This window comes from Narcine bancroftii, chromosome 9 (genome assembly GCF_036971445.1).
Source record: "Narcine bancroftii isolate sNarBan1 chromosome 9, sNarBan1.hap1, whole genome shotgun sequence".
In the NCBI taxonomy this organism is placed as follows: Eukaryota; Metazoa; Chordata; class Chondrichthyes; order Torpediniformes; family Narcinidae; genus Narcine; species Narcine bancroftii.
In genome coordinates this window covers 110040371-110057781 of record NC_091477.1, presented here as the reverse complement: position 1 = coordinate 110057781, position 17411 = coordinate 110040371, and the positions used below count along the sequence as shown (strand labels likewise).

At 40.1% G+C, this 17411-nt stretch overlaps 1 protein-coding gene across 1 annotated transcript in view; it reads right to left on the bottom strand.

Annotated features, from left to right (window-relative positions):
• Positions 1-16737, bottom strand: part of nyap2a (neuronal tyrosine-phosphorylated phosphoinositide-3-kinase adaptor 2a) — a 144492-nt gene extending 127755 nt beyond the window's left edge. Inside the window, exon 1 of the mRNA XM_069897881.1 lies at positions 16535-16737. Coding sequence (XP_069753982.1) covers positions 16535-16737 — 203 coding nt within the window. The remainder of the gene's footprint in view (positions 1-16534) is intronic.
• Positions 16738-17411: the final 674 nt, after the last annotated feature.

Here is a 17411-nt window from a genome sequence, read left to right as displayed (position 1 = left end):
TTTGCCAAAGCCCTTTCCTGCTCACGGTGTCGAAGGCTTTGGTGAGGTCAACAAAGGTGATGTAGAGTCCTTTGTTTTGTTCTCTGCACTTTTCTTGGAGCTGTCTGAGGGCAAAGACCATGTCAGTAGTTCCTCTGTTTGCGCGAAAGCCGCACTGTGATTCTGGGAGAATATTCTCGGCGACACTAGGTATCATTCTATTTAGGAGAATCCTAGCGAAGATTTTGCCTGCAATGGAGAGCAGCGTGATACCCCTGTAGTTTGAGCAGTCTGATTTCTCGCTTACTCTGGTCTCATATGGTCATGCAACCCTGTTTCCCCCCCCCCCCCCCCCCCTGATATTGAATGAGCTTTCTCTCTGGTCTTCACTGAATCTTTAAAAAATGTTATCTTTCCCTTCATTCACTGGGGATGCAGTCTTCTTATTAAGTTGAGTGGGCAAGAGTCTGGAAAATGGAGTTCAATGCTGTTAAATGTGAGGTTATTACTTTGAAATGAAAAATGGTAATAATCAGATTATTACTTAAATGACAACCAATTCCAGCACGCTGCTATGCAGAAGAACTTGGGAGTGCTTATGCATGAATCACAAAATGTTGTTTTGTAGGTGCAGCAACCTATCAGGAAGGCAAATGCTTTCATTGCTGGAGGGGGTGAGTTTAGGACCAGGGAAGTTATGCTGCAACTGTTGAGCTTGTGAGGCTGCTTTTGGAGTACTGCTTGCAGTTCTGTTCTCCTTACTCGAGGAAGGACATACTTACTGGCCTTGGAATCATTGCAGAGGAGGTTCACTAGATTGATTACAGAAATGAGGGGTTAGCCTCAGAGGAGAGATCTGGGTCTGTACTCACTGGAATTCAAAAGAATGAGAGGGTATCCTATTGAAATGCATAACATTATGAAAGGAATAGATAAGATAAATGGTAGATAGGTTTTCTCCACTGATAAGTGTAATGAGTGGTGGGGGCAAAGCCTCAAGATTCAAGGCAGTAGGTTTAGGACAGAGATGAGGAGGAACTGCTTTTCCCAGAGAGTGGTGAATCTATGGAATTCTCTGCTCATGGAAGCAGTGGAGGCTACCTCAATAAACATATTTAAGACAAGATTGAATAGATTTTTGCTTAGTAGGGGGTAAAGGCAGATAGCTGTAGATGAGCCCATCATTAGATCTTATTGAATAGCGGAGCAGACTTGATCGGCTGAATGGCTTACTCCTGGTCCTATTTCTAGTGTTCTTATTATTGGTGACATTGGTGGGAGTGGACCAATTAATAAACAAATATGCAGACAAATGCAAGCATCTCACGTGTATATTTTCAAGCCATGAGGGACAAGATCAAATCTAGAAACTTATAAGATGGGAATTTAATGGTGGCTGGTTAGAGAGTGGGTTGCTGGGGGTGTGAGCTTGAGGTTGGGTTAAGACATGAACTGTGGCATTCTGATAGTCTATAGTTTGAACATGATAGTAAGAACAAAATTGCTTTGAAACAACGTTCATAGAGACAACAAACAATAAAATATCTTTGAAATTTTTTCAGGCTTAAGTTTATGGAGGATATTAGTGGGATAAATTCTAAAATGATTATTTTAGTTTTCCTTTTTATCAAGACATTTTTCCTGCATACCCATGAACACAACTGGAATGCAGGTTATTGTTGGAAGCACCCTGAATACTACATTAAGATTCCATCATAAGGAATCAAGTAAAGCATCCAGATTTAAACCACAATGGTTAGAAAAGAGGCAAGAAGGCCACCATGGAGACATGGAGGATAGCATGAGAGGTAGAAGCAGGAGTTCAACCATCAAGCCTGCTTGGCCATTCAAGAATATCTTGGTTAAACTGGCCGTGGACTCAGTTCGGCAAAGGATTCCAAACATTCACTACACTCTGGCAGAAATAGTTCCACCTCATTTCTGTCTGAAATCTACTCCCCTGAAATTTGAGTTCTAACCTCACCTATAAGTGGAAACAACTTTCCTGCTTTCATCTTATATATTGCTTTCATATTTCTATATGTTTCTATGAGATACTTTCTTATTCTTCTAAATTCCAGCAAGTATCATCGCAAATGACTTCATCTGTCCCCTGAGGCCAAAACCCTTATCTCCAGAAACATCTGCTGAACTTCCTCTATACTGCCTCCAGGTTTTTCCAAGTAAGCAGATCAGACAGCACGCGTTACCCCAGGAGTAGCCTCACCTGTCCCCTGTACAGTTGCAGCAGAACCTCTGTGTTCTTAAATTCAATCCCTCTAACAATAAAGACCAACCTGTCAGCATAAGCACACTTTCTTGGGTAACTCCATCCAGGTGATCCACTGTGAAGTCTCTTTGCGGGATGCCTACCTAAAGAAGTTTTGATCCCCAACATCCCACTGGTCTTGATTACTCCTGCAAACCTATCTTCGTGATTCATGCACAAGCTGTTCCAAGTCTCTCTGCACAACGGCATGCTGCAATCTTTCAACATTTAAATAACTAGAATAGGAAAGATACTCAAGCAAGGAAATGTAATGAAAATAGCCTTGGAACCAATATTTCTATGCTAAAGTGGAGTTCTCCAGAAAGATCCAGTGTCTGATAAAAACAAGAATAAATAGCTTTAAGTTCAGATATCTAGCCAAATGCCATTCCCTTAGTCTGAGTATGTACAGTACATCTCCGATTATCCAAAATCGGATTCTCCGAAATCCTCATTTAACCAAAGTGTTTTTGGAGCCAAACTGACCTCGGACCTCGGGCTCCTGGTAGCAGCGGGGACCTCAAGCTCCTGAGTAGGAGCGGGGCCCTCGGGCTCCCAGCATAAGTGGGGCCTCGTTGGGGAGGTGTAGGTGGTCGGTGGCGGCCGACATTTCTTTTGGTGAGAATTAAAGATTATTTTAATGCTTAAAATGCCTTACCTTGTTTTTTGATGTTGTTTTAACACTGTTACAAGTTTTTTAAAAAAATGACTGGTTCCCCGTTTATCGGAAATGGGCCCAGTCCCAACCATTTTGGATAATTGGAGTTGTACTGTAAATGAAAATGATTGTGAGGAAATAGTCCAAAGAATGCAAGCTGGTAGGCCACAGTACATTGCTGCTTGTAAAATATGGGAGTGGTACTTGAAGAGAATATGGGAAGAATGCAATGGTATTCATGGAGGTTTAATATAAATGATTAGGATTAATTTCATGATTAGCATGGACTCAGTAGCACGAATGGTCTGATTCCACGCTGTGTGACTATGAGTGAATTTTTTTTTTAATTCACTTACACCTTCAATTTATACTTATATCTGATTTTGCTTTTTATGCCATGACAACTTTTACATATGCCTTCTCCTTTCTAAACTGTTCCAAGCCACATCACAGGTGTGTTATTAAATAAAAATTTAGCTGATAAATGAAGATATATTGGAACAGAAAGAGAAATAGTAAGGAATGCCATAAAGTAGGAAAGAAAGAATGAGCTTGGAAATACTTAGGAAGAGATGTTTGGAGTTCAGGGTCATGAGAGCTGAAGACACATCTCTCAGGGGCAGTACAGTTAAATGCAAGAATGAGTAAAAGGACAGAATTAATTGAGCACAGATTAATATTATGGAGGCATCTTAAAATAAAGGGTAGGTTTAAAATTGAGGCAATGTTTAAATGAAACACATTGTAGGCCAGCAATTGCAGCAGCATGGATGGATGGCACAGGACAACGTAGGTTACAGGTGAGTCCTAATGCACAGAGAGCAGAATGAGAGGGGATGGTGAGGTCATGTGGTTCTATGGTGATGAAAACTTGGATAGGGGATTCAGCAGCAAAGATCTTTGAGTTAGGCAAGTCTGTGCTGTGGAAACAAAAGGTTTCTGTGATTGGATGGATATGATGTTTGGAGCTCTGGTTAAATAAGAGACTGAGGATATGAACAAACTCAGTCAATTTCAGATAATCACCCTGAAGAGGGTTTATGATCTTAGGAACACAGAATCATAGAACACTCACAGTACAGAAGGTGGCTTTTTGGCCTGTTGACTTTGTACTGGCTCAATACAAGAGCAATTGGCGAGTCGCATGATTCTGCCTTCTTGCCAGAGCCCACAACCCAATAGGCGAAAGTTGAAGTATATCGTGTATATTACATTATTGTATTATTACAGGACAATAAAATGAACTTTGAATCTTGAAATATTGGCTGTCCATTTTTCTCCATGGATGCTGTCTGACCTGTTGATTACCCCAAGCCTCTCTTTGTATGTACAAGGTTTCACCATCTGCAGATCTCATGTTTCTCTATGTAATTATCCTTTCTTTGAGCTTTAACAGGTTGATCCCTCATTCTGAGGTATGGCTGAGTCTGCTCCTGGTATGCCTGCCTACACTCTTTATTGAAACTGTCCCATCACTTTCAATGATATATGTGCATAAGTATCCTTAGGACTTGGTTCTTGTTCCTCTTTTAAAATTGAGCTCCACCTTTTGTGCCTCTTTTCGTTCTTCCTAATTAATGAATAAATGAAGTTTATTGTATTTTTCACAAGAACATACATACAATGTAGAGATGCAATGAAAATTTTACTTGCTGCAACTTCCTAGGTACATAAAACTTAAATTAATATTTCACATTTTGCAGCATTGAATTTCATCCATCAATTTAAGCAACCTCGCCTTAAATTCTCTCCCTCTTCTCCGCTCGGATTATTCTGCCTCTTTCTTATGACTGTAAGGTAAAAACATCATGAGATGGGACCGGAGAAGGAGTCACCCAGTACTAAGGAGTAACAGAATGCAGATGTGACCTTGTCCACTCAAGATAAGCTTGGCACTAACAAGAATGATGAGCAGCAGATTAACAGAGAAGGGTAGCAACAGCTTATTCATTGGACAATGTAATGGTATGATAATTTACTAAGTGCGTGTCCTGGGGTATAAAAAAAACACCACTTGCTGATATCGGGAGAATGCGCCTTCTCCAACTAACACTGTTAGTTGTAAGTGTTACAATCCGGTAATAAAGAACCTTGATTTCGACTCAGTCTGGTGTCTGACTCACTCATTCTTGAACAAAGCAGACCTAACATGACGCAGGACATTTCTGGTCATCAAGCACTGGATAATGGACATAAGCAATATGACAATTCTGTGACAGTGGAGTCATCTGCTTGGAGATGGATGTTGTGAACATAAAGGGTCACATTTTTTTCAATTGATGTTGGCAAAGAACACCTGTTGAAATGAAACAAAAGATGGTCAAGATGGAGGAAATGGTGTGGATTTGGAAGATCTTTTCTTCTTTGGCTTGGCTTCGCGGACGAAGATTTATGGAGGGGCATGTCCACGTCTGCTCCAGGCTGGTTGGTGACTGTCCCGATGCGGGACAGGCAGGCACGGTTGCAGCGGTTGCGAGGGAAAATTGGTGGGTTGGGGTTGGGTTGGAAGATAAGTCACTGCTCATTCTCAGGTTAGCCTGGATAGAATAGAATGGAACTAGATGAATGAGATCCTACTCCGCTGGGTTGCATTGGAGAACTGGGTAAACAAGATGGGGGAAAAAAAAGTAAGGCAGACCTTTGTCACAGTCAACTTGGTTGAAATCAAGCACTTCAACATCATTTTAAAAAAAAGAACTCTGTGGTTATATCATGTCCAAGGACTTTGGAAAGGTGAACCAGGTGAGAGATTGGGTTGTAATTTGTAAGAATGTTTGGGTGAAGATTTGTGTAAGGAGGGATGAAGGGCAACAGGTTTGAATCAGGAGACAAGGAAGTGGAACTATTATCATGTGCACAAGGGCTGGGAAAAGAAAAGTGGATGATTAGCAGAGTTTAATAGAGAATATGACATGAAGAGAGTTCAAAGAGAAATGAGAAAAGATGTGTGGTTTCTATAGCATAGGATTAATTGGGCTACTTGTCACAATTTGATAGTCCAACTAATTCTTTGAAAACATTCCACAAGGTTGACAGCAAGTGAATAATGACATTTTAATTTCTTGAAAAGATTGACCATTTTCCTGAAAAGCAAATTGCTTAAGTTAAAGTTCATAAACTAAAGTCACATTTTCTTAATTGGATATTGATTTTGTTAAGTAAGGGAAAAGTAATCAAGGATCATTATGATTGGAAGTAGTGGTGTGGGTTTGAAATGTGCAGTGAAATATATGGCATTATTCCTTTCATCTCTGGCAGTTAAATTATTTTCTGATTTTGCTTTTTAAATCTCTTTTTACAGATCAGAATGAAATAGCTTTCTCTATTTGAAAAAAAGGCAGAAAATACTGGACAAACTCTGGGTCAGTCAGCTTCTGCAAAGATAAACAGCTGAAGCTTTCCATACTTGATGTTTTTAAAATCGAATACCGAACCTGCGGTTTTCCCCAGTCCCACCACATAACTCATATAGTCTTACTGTAAAACTCATAAATAAGTTCTAATTTACGTTACTCTCAGCATTTCTGTGCTCCGAACTAAATTGACAGTCACTTGGAATTAATCGAGAAAGACTGCAGATGCTGAGGTTGAATGCAATATACTGGGTGGAGAAACTCAGCAGATCACGCAACATCCATAGGAAGTAAAGGATACCCGATGAAGGGCTCAGGCCTGAAACGTTGGTTACCCGTTAGTTTCAATGGCCTGCTGCTTGATCTGCTGAGCTTCTCCAGCATTTCTGGGTGTCACAGTCATTTGGAAATTCAGTTAACGTCTTTCTTCTTTTCTTTCTTTGGCTTGGCTTCGCGGACGAAGATTTATGGAGGGGGTAAAATGTCCACGTCAGCTGCAGGCCCGTTGGTGGCTGACAAGTCCGATGCGGGACAGGCAGACACGGTTGCAGGGGAAAATTGGTGGGTTGGGGTTGGGTGTTGGGTTTTTCCTCCTTTGCCTTTTGTCAGTGAGGTGGGCTCTGCGGTCTTCTTCAAAGGAGGTTGCTGCCCGCCGAACTGTGAGGCGCCAAGATGCACGGTTTGAGGCGAGATCAGCCCACTGGCGGTGGTCAATGTGGCAGGCACCAAGAGATTTCTTTAGGCAGTCCTTGTACCTTTTCTTTGGTGCACCTCTGTCTCGGTGGCCAGTGGAGAGCTCGCCATATAATACGATCTTGGGAAGGCGATGGTCCTCCATTCTGGAGACGTGACCCACCCAGCGCAGCTGGATCTTCAGGTAGGTCGATGCTGTCGACCTCTGCTGTCTTTATGTCTTTAGAAAACAAAGTTTTCTTAAGAATTGAAACTATCCTGGAATCCAAAGTTAAAAATCAATGTCCTTGCCAGCCTCACACCCTTCTGCCAAGAGTATCTGGAAGGATCAGAGCCCCAAACCACACTTCAAATAGTTAAAATGATGGTTAAAGGAAAGAAATGTTAAGTGCCACTTCTGTACCTAATTGATTTTGATTAGACTATTGATTGTCAAATTGCCAGATGATAGAGAAAAACAATTAAAGACTGAGATTTAAAACCCTAACTGATTATATTTAATATCAAGAAATGTAAAACAATGGACATCATTGTTGAAATTAGGTGGGGTGATTTATCCAATTGATGAAATTGAGCGGCTTGTAATCCATCTGAGAATAAAGCACCAGACATTACAGTTCAACAAATTAAAAGGGGTTTGAGTTCTGAAACCGAATTTAAGTGATGCAATAAACCATGAAATTATTTTTTGTTCTTACAATAGATTCTGCCCCTATGTGTGTTTTATTATTAATCATCTAATCATTATTTTCTCGGCTTCGAAACTGATTTCCAATTGCAGTTTCCAAGTTGAGACCCAGGTTTTAAGAAGCCTGTGTATAATCTGGTCCATTTCTTCCAAACAATCATTTTTACACCTGCTCAAAATGTTAATAAACTTCTTTAAATCTGCAAAAATTATAAAATTACACTAGTTTTAATTGCTGCATCCAATGTACCTGTTCATTATATTTTTAACAAATAATTTATTTTATGAAGTAACCCTCCTACTGCAGAAAAGAAATGATCAAAGATAATCATTTAAAGAGCAAAAACCAGAGCAGAACTTATTTCCTCTTATCATTGCACGTTTGAGTGAGCGCATCAATTTCTGTTAACTCTCTTATTTATAGAGTGACTATGAAAAATATTAGCTTATCAATTTGGTATATGACTGCACAGTGAGAAGTGTCACCAGTCGACAGCATGTTTGCTCTCCTATGGATGAGGATACAATCAGAGGAATATTGGTCTGTTATCAATTAGGAATAAATAACAACGTTCAACACTACAAAAAGTAGAAAGGAGAATACGTTATTCCTCTTCCATGTGCAATGATCAAGTAGAATTTGAAATATAATCGTGGAAGACAATCCACAGACATGATCCGCAGTTTGAGGAATGATAATTTCAGATGATCTTAAAGCACTTTGCAATAGGAGTTCCCATTCACGCAATGCAAATGTGAAAAACATCAACAGATTTCATCGGTTCCCATTAGACATCATTACTGTTGTATCTGTTAACTCTTCTACTGTATGGCGAATGTAGGAAATGCCTACGTATCACATGGACAGCTTTTCTTTTAGACACCATGGCATATCAGGATCTGAATGGCTTCGAATCAAGAGTTTCTCCAATAATATTGAACTTGAAGCACAGGAAACAAGTAATTTTTCCAGAATGGTTGATACCAGCTTCGATGCTCCACATAAATCCATCCCCTGCTTATTTAATTTAGCTCTGTTAACACGTCCTTCTTTACTTTTCTCTTTAACCACTTAAAAACATCATCCGATGTATCAAATAATCCATTAGTGAGATGCATGATGTATTGAATAGCAAACATTGATTGGAGCGCAGGAGAATGAGGGGTGTATAAAATCAGAGGAATGATTGGATGAATGCAGATAGAGGAATCATTAAGCAGAAGACGTAGGTTTAAGATGAGATTTAACAGGAACCTGAGGGAGTGACCTATTTACACAGAGGATGGTAGGTCCATGCAATAGTCTGCCGGAGGAGGTAGTTGAGGCAGGTACCATCGCAATGTTTAAGAATAAAATGGACATATTCAAGGATGTTATGGGTTTAGCGGGATACAGGTGGGGATTGTAAGTTGGTTGACGTGGGCAAGTTCGTTTGAAGGACTTGTTTCTGCCCTTTCTGACTCTGTGACTTTAGGTAACCAAGAAAATGGATGAGGAAAGGGCGAGAATGAATAGGAATTTAACTTGGACAAGTGTGAGGTGTTGCATTTTTTAAAAAAAATTAGACATACAGCACAGTATGTCCTTCCAGCAAATGTGCCCATGCTGCCCGATTGACCTCCAAGCTCTGTGCATTTTGAAGGGTGGAGGAAACTGGAGCGTCTGAAGGAAACCCATGCAGGTACAGGGAGAACATACAAACTCCTTACAGACAGCATCAGATTCGATCCCTGGGTGCTGGCATTGTAATAGCATTGTGCCAATTGCTATGCTATTTGTGCTGTCCTTTGATAGGTTTAACCAGGACATGATGAACACAGAAAATGGAAGGGCCCTGGAAAGTACTGTAGAATAGACAGGAACATAGTTTCATGAAAGTGGCAACATAGGTAGACAGGATGGTGAAGAAGGCATTTGGCCTGCTTCCCCTCATCAATTGTGGCATTGAGTACAGGAGCAGAGATGTAATGTTATAATTATATAAGATTGCAGTATCTTGGTCAAAAGGCTGCAAAAAAAGCTAACATTAAGCTGGAAAGGGTGCAGAAAAGATTCATGAGAATGTTAGAGGAACTGACATGCCTGAATAACAAGGAGAGGTTGGATTGATTGGCACTTTTCTTCCTGGAGCTTAGGAGAGACATAACAAAGGTTTATAAAATCCTGAGGAGCACATTAAGGCCAATTGGCATCATAATTTTTCAAGGGTAAGGGAATCTAAAACTAGAGGGGAAATATTTAAAAAGAATCAGAGGGACACCTTTTTCACATAATGTTTTTAAAGGGCATTTTATGGGTAAATGGGTATAGGCCAAATGCAGGCAAATAGGACCAGTTTGGGTAGACAATTTGGTGAAAAGGGCCTTTTTCTGTGCTGTTCAACTAAATCTCTTCACATCTGTGATGTAGATATGTTTCCTTTGGACTCCTTTGGCACATGGCGATTCAGTATCTGATGTGCTCATGGAACCTTAAGTGCACTGGCTACATATTTTGCAATGAGCAGGGAATGTATGCAAGGCTCATTTAGAGCTTATTTCCTATTTAATGAAGGTCTGCTTCTCTTAATGAACACTTCATATCTAATGCACTGGGAGGTACAATAAAATATTCAAATGATGTGCAGCATCTGGTGAGCACAGGCAGGAGGACCACATTAGGAGCCCCATCATGTTGTACATAAAGGATGCACTGATTAACGAAATGTCTTTAACTGAAGTATTGTTCAGTAGAAATCTCATTAATCCCTGATACCTATCCAAGTATTACATCTCCCAATGCCAGGCGCAGGCCAGCAATGAAGACAATTATCACTGCTGCAGTGTTTACTAAGCTTGAAATCTCTTCAAACCAATTGTAAAGTCTTACTACAACACATTGACCTGCTCCCTCCAGTCTGTTTCCTACTTTTAGCAATATTTCAGAAATGTATAAACAAAGCAAACACTTTCACAAGAGGAAAAGGATTTGGTTTTATGTTTTCCTTTTCCTTTCTCCTCTTCTTCAGTCTAAGAATAAAAAAAATCACCTTCTGCATGTCACACCCTTTCGTTACCTCCAGATATTATAGTAGTGCCAACAAATATTGGTGTGATGGTATTATCATTGCTCAGGAGGCTGAAAGCCATGATATTGAACAAAGAATTGGTCCCTGTTACATTTGATTCAACCATTAATAATCATCCTTTGCGTTTTCAGAACATTTACCAATGAGATTTTAGCATTTTTTGCTGATCTTGGAGTCCAGGAGACATAACTTAGCATTAATATTCTCAAAGTAGGACTTGAGTGATTTACAGCCATCCACCCAAGATAATAGGATACACCTAAAACCAATCCATCTATCCTGCTCGCTCCTTATAAATCTCATTATTGTTTATGTTTATCTTAAGCGCTGCATTTATCTCTGCTTTAAACATTTGGACGTCTCCTATCTCATTCACCCTCCTCTCACAATGGTGCAAGTATCTTACTCATGCCCTTCACAATCAATCCATTCTTTCAGACAGCCAACAGCTCCCACCTGGCCAGACCGTCAATCATTTAGAGTCACATTGGTCACTCAGTGATTATTGCCAGCATTTTCATTTTCAGTCCCTTGTATTTTTCTCACCTTCTTGTTTTTCTGGAATCTGGCTGCCTGTTAAATTAACTTTTGCCCTTCTGGAAACTTCTTCAATCCCTTTGCATTTTGCTGGTGCCCCTGATTTAGTTGTCTACTTCAATCCTATGCTACCTAAGTGTGGTTGTAACATGATTTCTCTTTATTGTACTATTAGGGCTTAAATTCTTTTGAAAAATCAATAAACTTCTCAGCTACTGAATCCCATTTAAAGATGGGAGCAACTCCATTTTCCAAAAACCCATTAAGCACATTAGCCAGGATTTGCTCTTAATAAATTCGTTTGACTTCTTTGATTAGCCACAACACGTTGAAGAGGCCACTGATTTGATCTTAAATTTGGGATTATTAATTACAGAGGGTGGATGAGATTGGTCAATTTTCAGAAATGTTTGAGGGATTACTGTGCACAATTCAATCGTGCCTGTTTGATATATATTACCTTGCCAAATGGATGATTATGTCCTGCCACATTTTAGCGTTGAAGAATGCTACAGCAGAGGAAGAGGCAGTAGTGAAAATACAAGTTATTAGTTGAAACCAGCTTGCATTGTTTGTAGGCAAACCTACAACTTTCAAAAGGGAAGTATATATGTCAGTTGTAGAAGTTTGTGGGCGCTTTGTGATGCCTCTGGCTTGGCCAGTTCAGCATAGTTCACTGAGGGAAAGTTCTTCCAGTGATGCATGGAAGGTATCATAGAAGAGGGAATGCAAAGAGGCGGAGGTGCTGGAGGTAACGAAAGAGTGTGACCAGGTATCCCAGAATGTCAGCCTGGCTGCATTGCTGCAAAGAGTTCAATGACTTGCATGAGTAGTCAGACACTTCATCTGACAGCTCATTTCATCATCTTCCCATCTCTTACTTGTCTGTTTGCAATCTCCATCAATTTGGGTTTACACCAAAATTGTAGACTCCAGATTCCACTGCAGAACAATAGTCACAGAAATATTTTTGGGCTACAGTGGAGGATCTTGGTGTTGAGAAAGACCATTAGAATCTCACAATAACCAATCCAACAGGTTATTAAGGCCATCAGCTATGACCCGTGGGAGATTAACACTAATTCTCTCACGATGTTGGCATTTATGATCTCAGCATTTCCAAGCTATTTAGCCAAGCAATACTGAGATGTGCAAAAGGTTGTGCAAAATCATTGAGGACCCTTTCCACCCCTCACAGAGCATCTTTTAGCTTCTTCATCTGGGAACCCAATTGCACCTGAAAGATAGACAGGAGCATCAGAGCCACACCATTGGACAGAGAAACAGCTTTTTCCCCATGGGCAGTGAGAACGCTGAACAACCAAAGGAACTGCTCACACTAACTATCCAAGACTCTCATATTTACAAAACAAGAAAATAAGAGTCATGAGGTGGTCATAAGGGGTTTGTACTTTCTCCCCGTGTCTGCATGGGTTTACTCTGGGTGCTCCTACCGTTCAAAAATATCATAGGTCATTTGGGTGGCACCTGCTTGTGGAATTAAAGGGCCTGTTACTGTGTTGTATGTCTAAATTTAAATTTAAATTGAGATTTCCTGTAATCCTCCAAAATGAGTATGTCATGGGAATGATGTCACCCAGTGCCCAAAATGATGGCAAAATCAAATCGGGTGTACAGGAGTACTCCGTGTCTGGAAGCATCCACTAAGATTTTCAGAATGATGGACATGACCAAGCAATGGTCATTTTCATGTTTCTCTGGGGAAAGTCACGTTCAAAGCACATAACTCTGAAAAAAAAATTGCTTCATGATTTACTAGGTCTCCATGACTTCTTTCCTGCAGCAGGAATATATTTAACATAACCAGCCCCTGAGTGGAAGGAGGTTGTGTGGACGTTTGCTGCTACTGTACTTTACTGTCCCCTGGGAAGGTATCTCAGTGGCTGAAGCGCATGACATATTTCACTGAGACCATCATAATGAGTCAATGGGTGCCTCATCTATTGTTCCTTGCTGCACTGGTGCAGGAGAATTGATCTCATATTATTATCAGTGAATGTGGCCACTGGCTGAAGCCCCTTAGAACCATAGAACAATACAGCACAGAATACAGCTCATTCTGCCCTTCTAGCCTGTGCCAAAATATTATTCTGCCAAGCCCCACTGACTTGCATCCAGTCCATTGCCCTCCATATCCTTCCCATTCACGTCTTTCTTAAATATCAAAACTGAGCTTGCATTCACCACTTCAGCTGGCAGCTCATTCCACACTCCCACTCATATCCCCCCTTTCCCCTTCTCTCCTTCCCCTCTCTCTTCTGAAAGGTTGTCCTTATTCATTTCACCATGCCACATTCCAAAGAGCAAAGACCACTGTAGAATCTATGTCAGAAAAAATGTGGTATTCCAGTAGTCTTTGAGTTAACATTAATTCCCTGAGCTACTACTGCACCAATCAATGGAGACCAAGCTTCTAAAACAGTCTAGAAGCATCAAACAATGCTTCAATTAAAGCAGCACTTTACAAAATATGTATCTTGCAGGTAATTATTGCACTATTTGAATATTGAGAGTGGGAAGGTTCCTTTCTGCTCACAAACACTGTGTGCATTGGACATGTGAAGCTAATTGCATCATTGAGGTCTAATTTACTGGTGCAAGAATTAAATGAGCAGAGCACACTGATTACATAATGATTTGCCTAATCTACAGACCCTGGCACCCTTTGAAAGAGGCAGTCAAAGAAACCTCTGCAACAAATCTTTGTTGGAACATCACAGCTGAAAAGAGGAATAGTTCAACAACTGAGGTGCCAAACAGTGGGCATTTTCAGCCTAAAAATCAGCCCATTATCCATGTTAGACCAAGCACAATTACCCTCCACTTTGTCCAGCTCATCAATAGTGCAGAGATGCATTAATAAAACTGTCCTTGGACCTCCTATCACCTGCTTTCTTGCTTCTTTGTAAACAAACTAGGATGTGCTTCATTAATGAAGGCTCAAGAGTGCCAGATGCTGGAATCTGGGCAAAGAATGAGCTGTTAGGTGAGCTCAGCAGGTTCAGTGGTGTCTGTGGATTAGAAGAGACAGTCCTGGTGCAGGATTTTGAACTGAAACATAGACAAACTCTCTGCTCCACAGATGCTGCTTAACCCCGTTCTTCCAGCAGTTTTTTAGTGTGTTATTAATGTTTGCCACTTTGAGTTCAGTTAGTGTAGTGGTTAGCGCAATGCTATTACAGTGCAAGTGACTCAGGTTCGAACCCGGCATCGTCTATAAGGAGTTTGTACGTTCTCCGTGTGATTCCTACAAGTGCTCCAGTTTCCTCCCAGTCTATAAAATGTAGCAGGGTTGTAGGTTAATTGAGGTATTTAGATGGCACAGGCTGCGGGCCTTAAGGGGCCGATTACAGTGCTGTATGTCTAAATTTAAATTTTCCCAAAAAAATCTTTTCCTTCAGTTCTTTAAGACAAATCAATCTCCACCTCTTGTCCATTGATATTCTCCCTTTCTCAATCACAATAAATCTGTTAACTTTTAAGCTCAGTCCATTCATAATTCATTGACAAGCAGAAAATAGCCCTCCATTCGGTGATAGCGTGACAAATATCAATGTGACAAAATGCTAGACATGAACAATTCTATCTATATAGCTTTAGAATGAGAATTATCAGACTTTCATGTCAATGCCTGTCAGATGTCCTATTTATTCAGTAATATTAACAGTATATCATTTTGGTCTTCATTTATTATCATATTTATATAAGAGTGGGAGGAAGCTGAGCTTATCAAGCAGATAAGTCTTTTAACTGACTTAAATAGGCCAAGACTGTGAGCAGGCACTAGTTTTGACTTAGGCCATGTGATGAATAATTTGCGGGCATGAGGCATCTGAACCTCAGGGCTTCCCAAAATGCTGCAGATCCACTGCCTAGCTTGGCACAGGGCAACCACATTCAGGCTTGCAGGGATATTGTAGCAGGAAGTTTTCTTACTTTCCTGGGAAGCAGGAGAAAGTGGCTGAATCATGACTCTCCATTAAGCACGAATGAACAGTGGTGATTTCCCCATCTAGTTCTAGTTGAAATGCTTTCAAGACCATTTCAGCATTTAAGGATCCCAGAATTTCATCCGAATGGAATGTGGACATCAAGTTACTCAATTTTTGTTGCATTGTCAGGTTCAACTCTCCATCCCCATTCTCCGGCCTCACGTGAATTATATATTGTTGCATGTGTTCTCCCTCCTTCAGTCTCATATGTTTGGCTCCTTTTGTTACCAAAGGCTCCATTGACTGCACATCACAGAGCAAAATGTTTTTTGAGATGAAAGCTAACAGGGATTGTCATTATATGTCACACTCCAGAACATCAGAGCCTTCATATAATGGATAATTAAGGAATCCACATTCCTTGCAAACTTCCCAAACACCTGCTGGAAAAATATACTTGAAATGTAGCTGCTACAGTTCTGAAGGCACATTTGGCAGCCAATCAAAGTGCAATATGGTCCCATGTACAACAGGTGAAATGAATGAGCATTTCAGCTGTTTTTTTGATGGTATTGGTTGATTGTGCTTTTGGAACAGACAGATCATTCTGCTTTGAGCAGCAGAATGTTTGGTGCTTCTTAACAGCTTTTCTCTAAATGGTGGCACAGGGACATGTAGGTTCACCTATTATAACAGATATATTGATTCACAGTTTATTGCTTCATCTAGGCAAAGCCCAACCATCAGCATACCGTCATTTCTATTTCAGTATAAATGTTAATTGTATCTATGAAGATGTAAATGGATTTTACATAGTAAGGAAAACTTTCCTGTCCTGATTTGCATTTGTCTCATACTGGTCGCACAAAGTCACATTCAGATCATACAAATATGGCACATTATAAATATGTCTTGCATCTCGTTATCAGCTGTGACTGTCATATTTAGAATGTCACTTGGTTAGCCATGGAAAACAATCTTAAAATCAATTAATTGCTCGTCACTTTCTATCAATTTTTCTGGCCTTAGAAAGAATCATTGATTAACAAAAACATTGCCAAATGACACCATGTGAATTAATCAAAGAGAAATCATCCTCTTGTTGACCTCATAATATGAATCTTGTAGGTTTAAAGGGACAGGCCAGTTATACCAAAGTCCTCATTAGCCTAAGAATATCACATTATATGTCAAGTGGTATGATGTTCCCGTCCTGATAATACAGCACATCCTTTGATGTACCATGACCATCATTTATAAGCATTTCATAAAAAAATCTTTAATACTGGAGACCAATCTTTTCAGCTAGACAAGCCAAATGGATTTTAATACTTGCCGCTTTATTGCTTCTTCCTGTCTCCGCCTCCTCTCACTTTTTTCCTTCAGATAGGCCAAATTTGTTTCATTCCGCATACGATCATTTTCACGAGCAATGTCTGAGGCATTCTGAATCACCAAAGCATCGTAAGCCCTCAGTCCCTTATCTTCAATGAACTGAAGAAAATTGGCCAAGACCGCATCTTCCTGTTTAGAAGTCATCTTCCTTCAGAAAGCAGGCAAAAAGGGGAGTTGCTCGTCCTGTGATGCAGAAACAGCAAGTGTGTTCAAATAATTCATTAGTGCTATTCTCAGTAATGACAAATGTTTTACCAATTGCCTAAAGGGTTTATTTTCACTGCCAGTTGTGCAAGTGTCATGAGATATAATACCATGTAAATATCATGAAGTGGTGAACAGATTCTCTGAGCTTTGAATCTACTTTGTCACCAAGAAGATCAGAGTCAATGATCTTTGTTCCTTATTTGCAACTTTGAAAAAAAATCAAAATATCAAAATCTTAACAATGCAGAGACTAGAATCCAATTTTTTTAAATGTTTAAAGGAGAAAGGGCCATCTTTCTATCTAATTCCCATACTTTGCCCATTACCTTAGTTGGATACACCAAGATGGGCAAAGTAACTATAACACTGACTCTCCAGAACTTGCTGACCTGGTGACCAAGTGGGCACAAAGTAATAAAGGAAAGACCAGAAAATAACAGGAGGAATTTAACTCCTCCACATTTACCTTGGGTAATATGGATAATTGAGCATCAAACTCTGGAGGGTGTTTGAGGGAACGATTGACCCCGGTTGCACTTCCCTGTGCAATTCCAGAGCCAAACAAGAATATATTTAAAGGAAACTCCAAAGCAGACGCACTTTACGTGGCA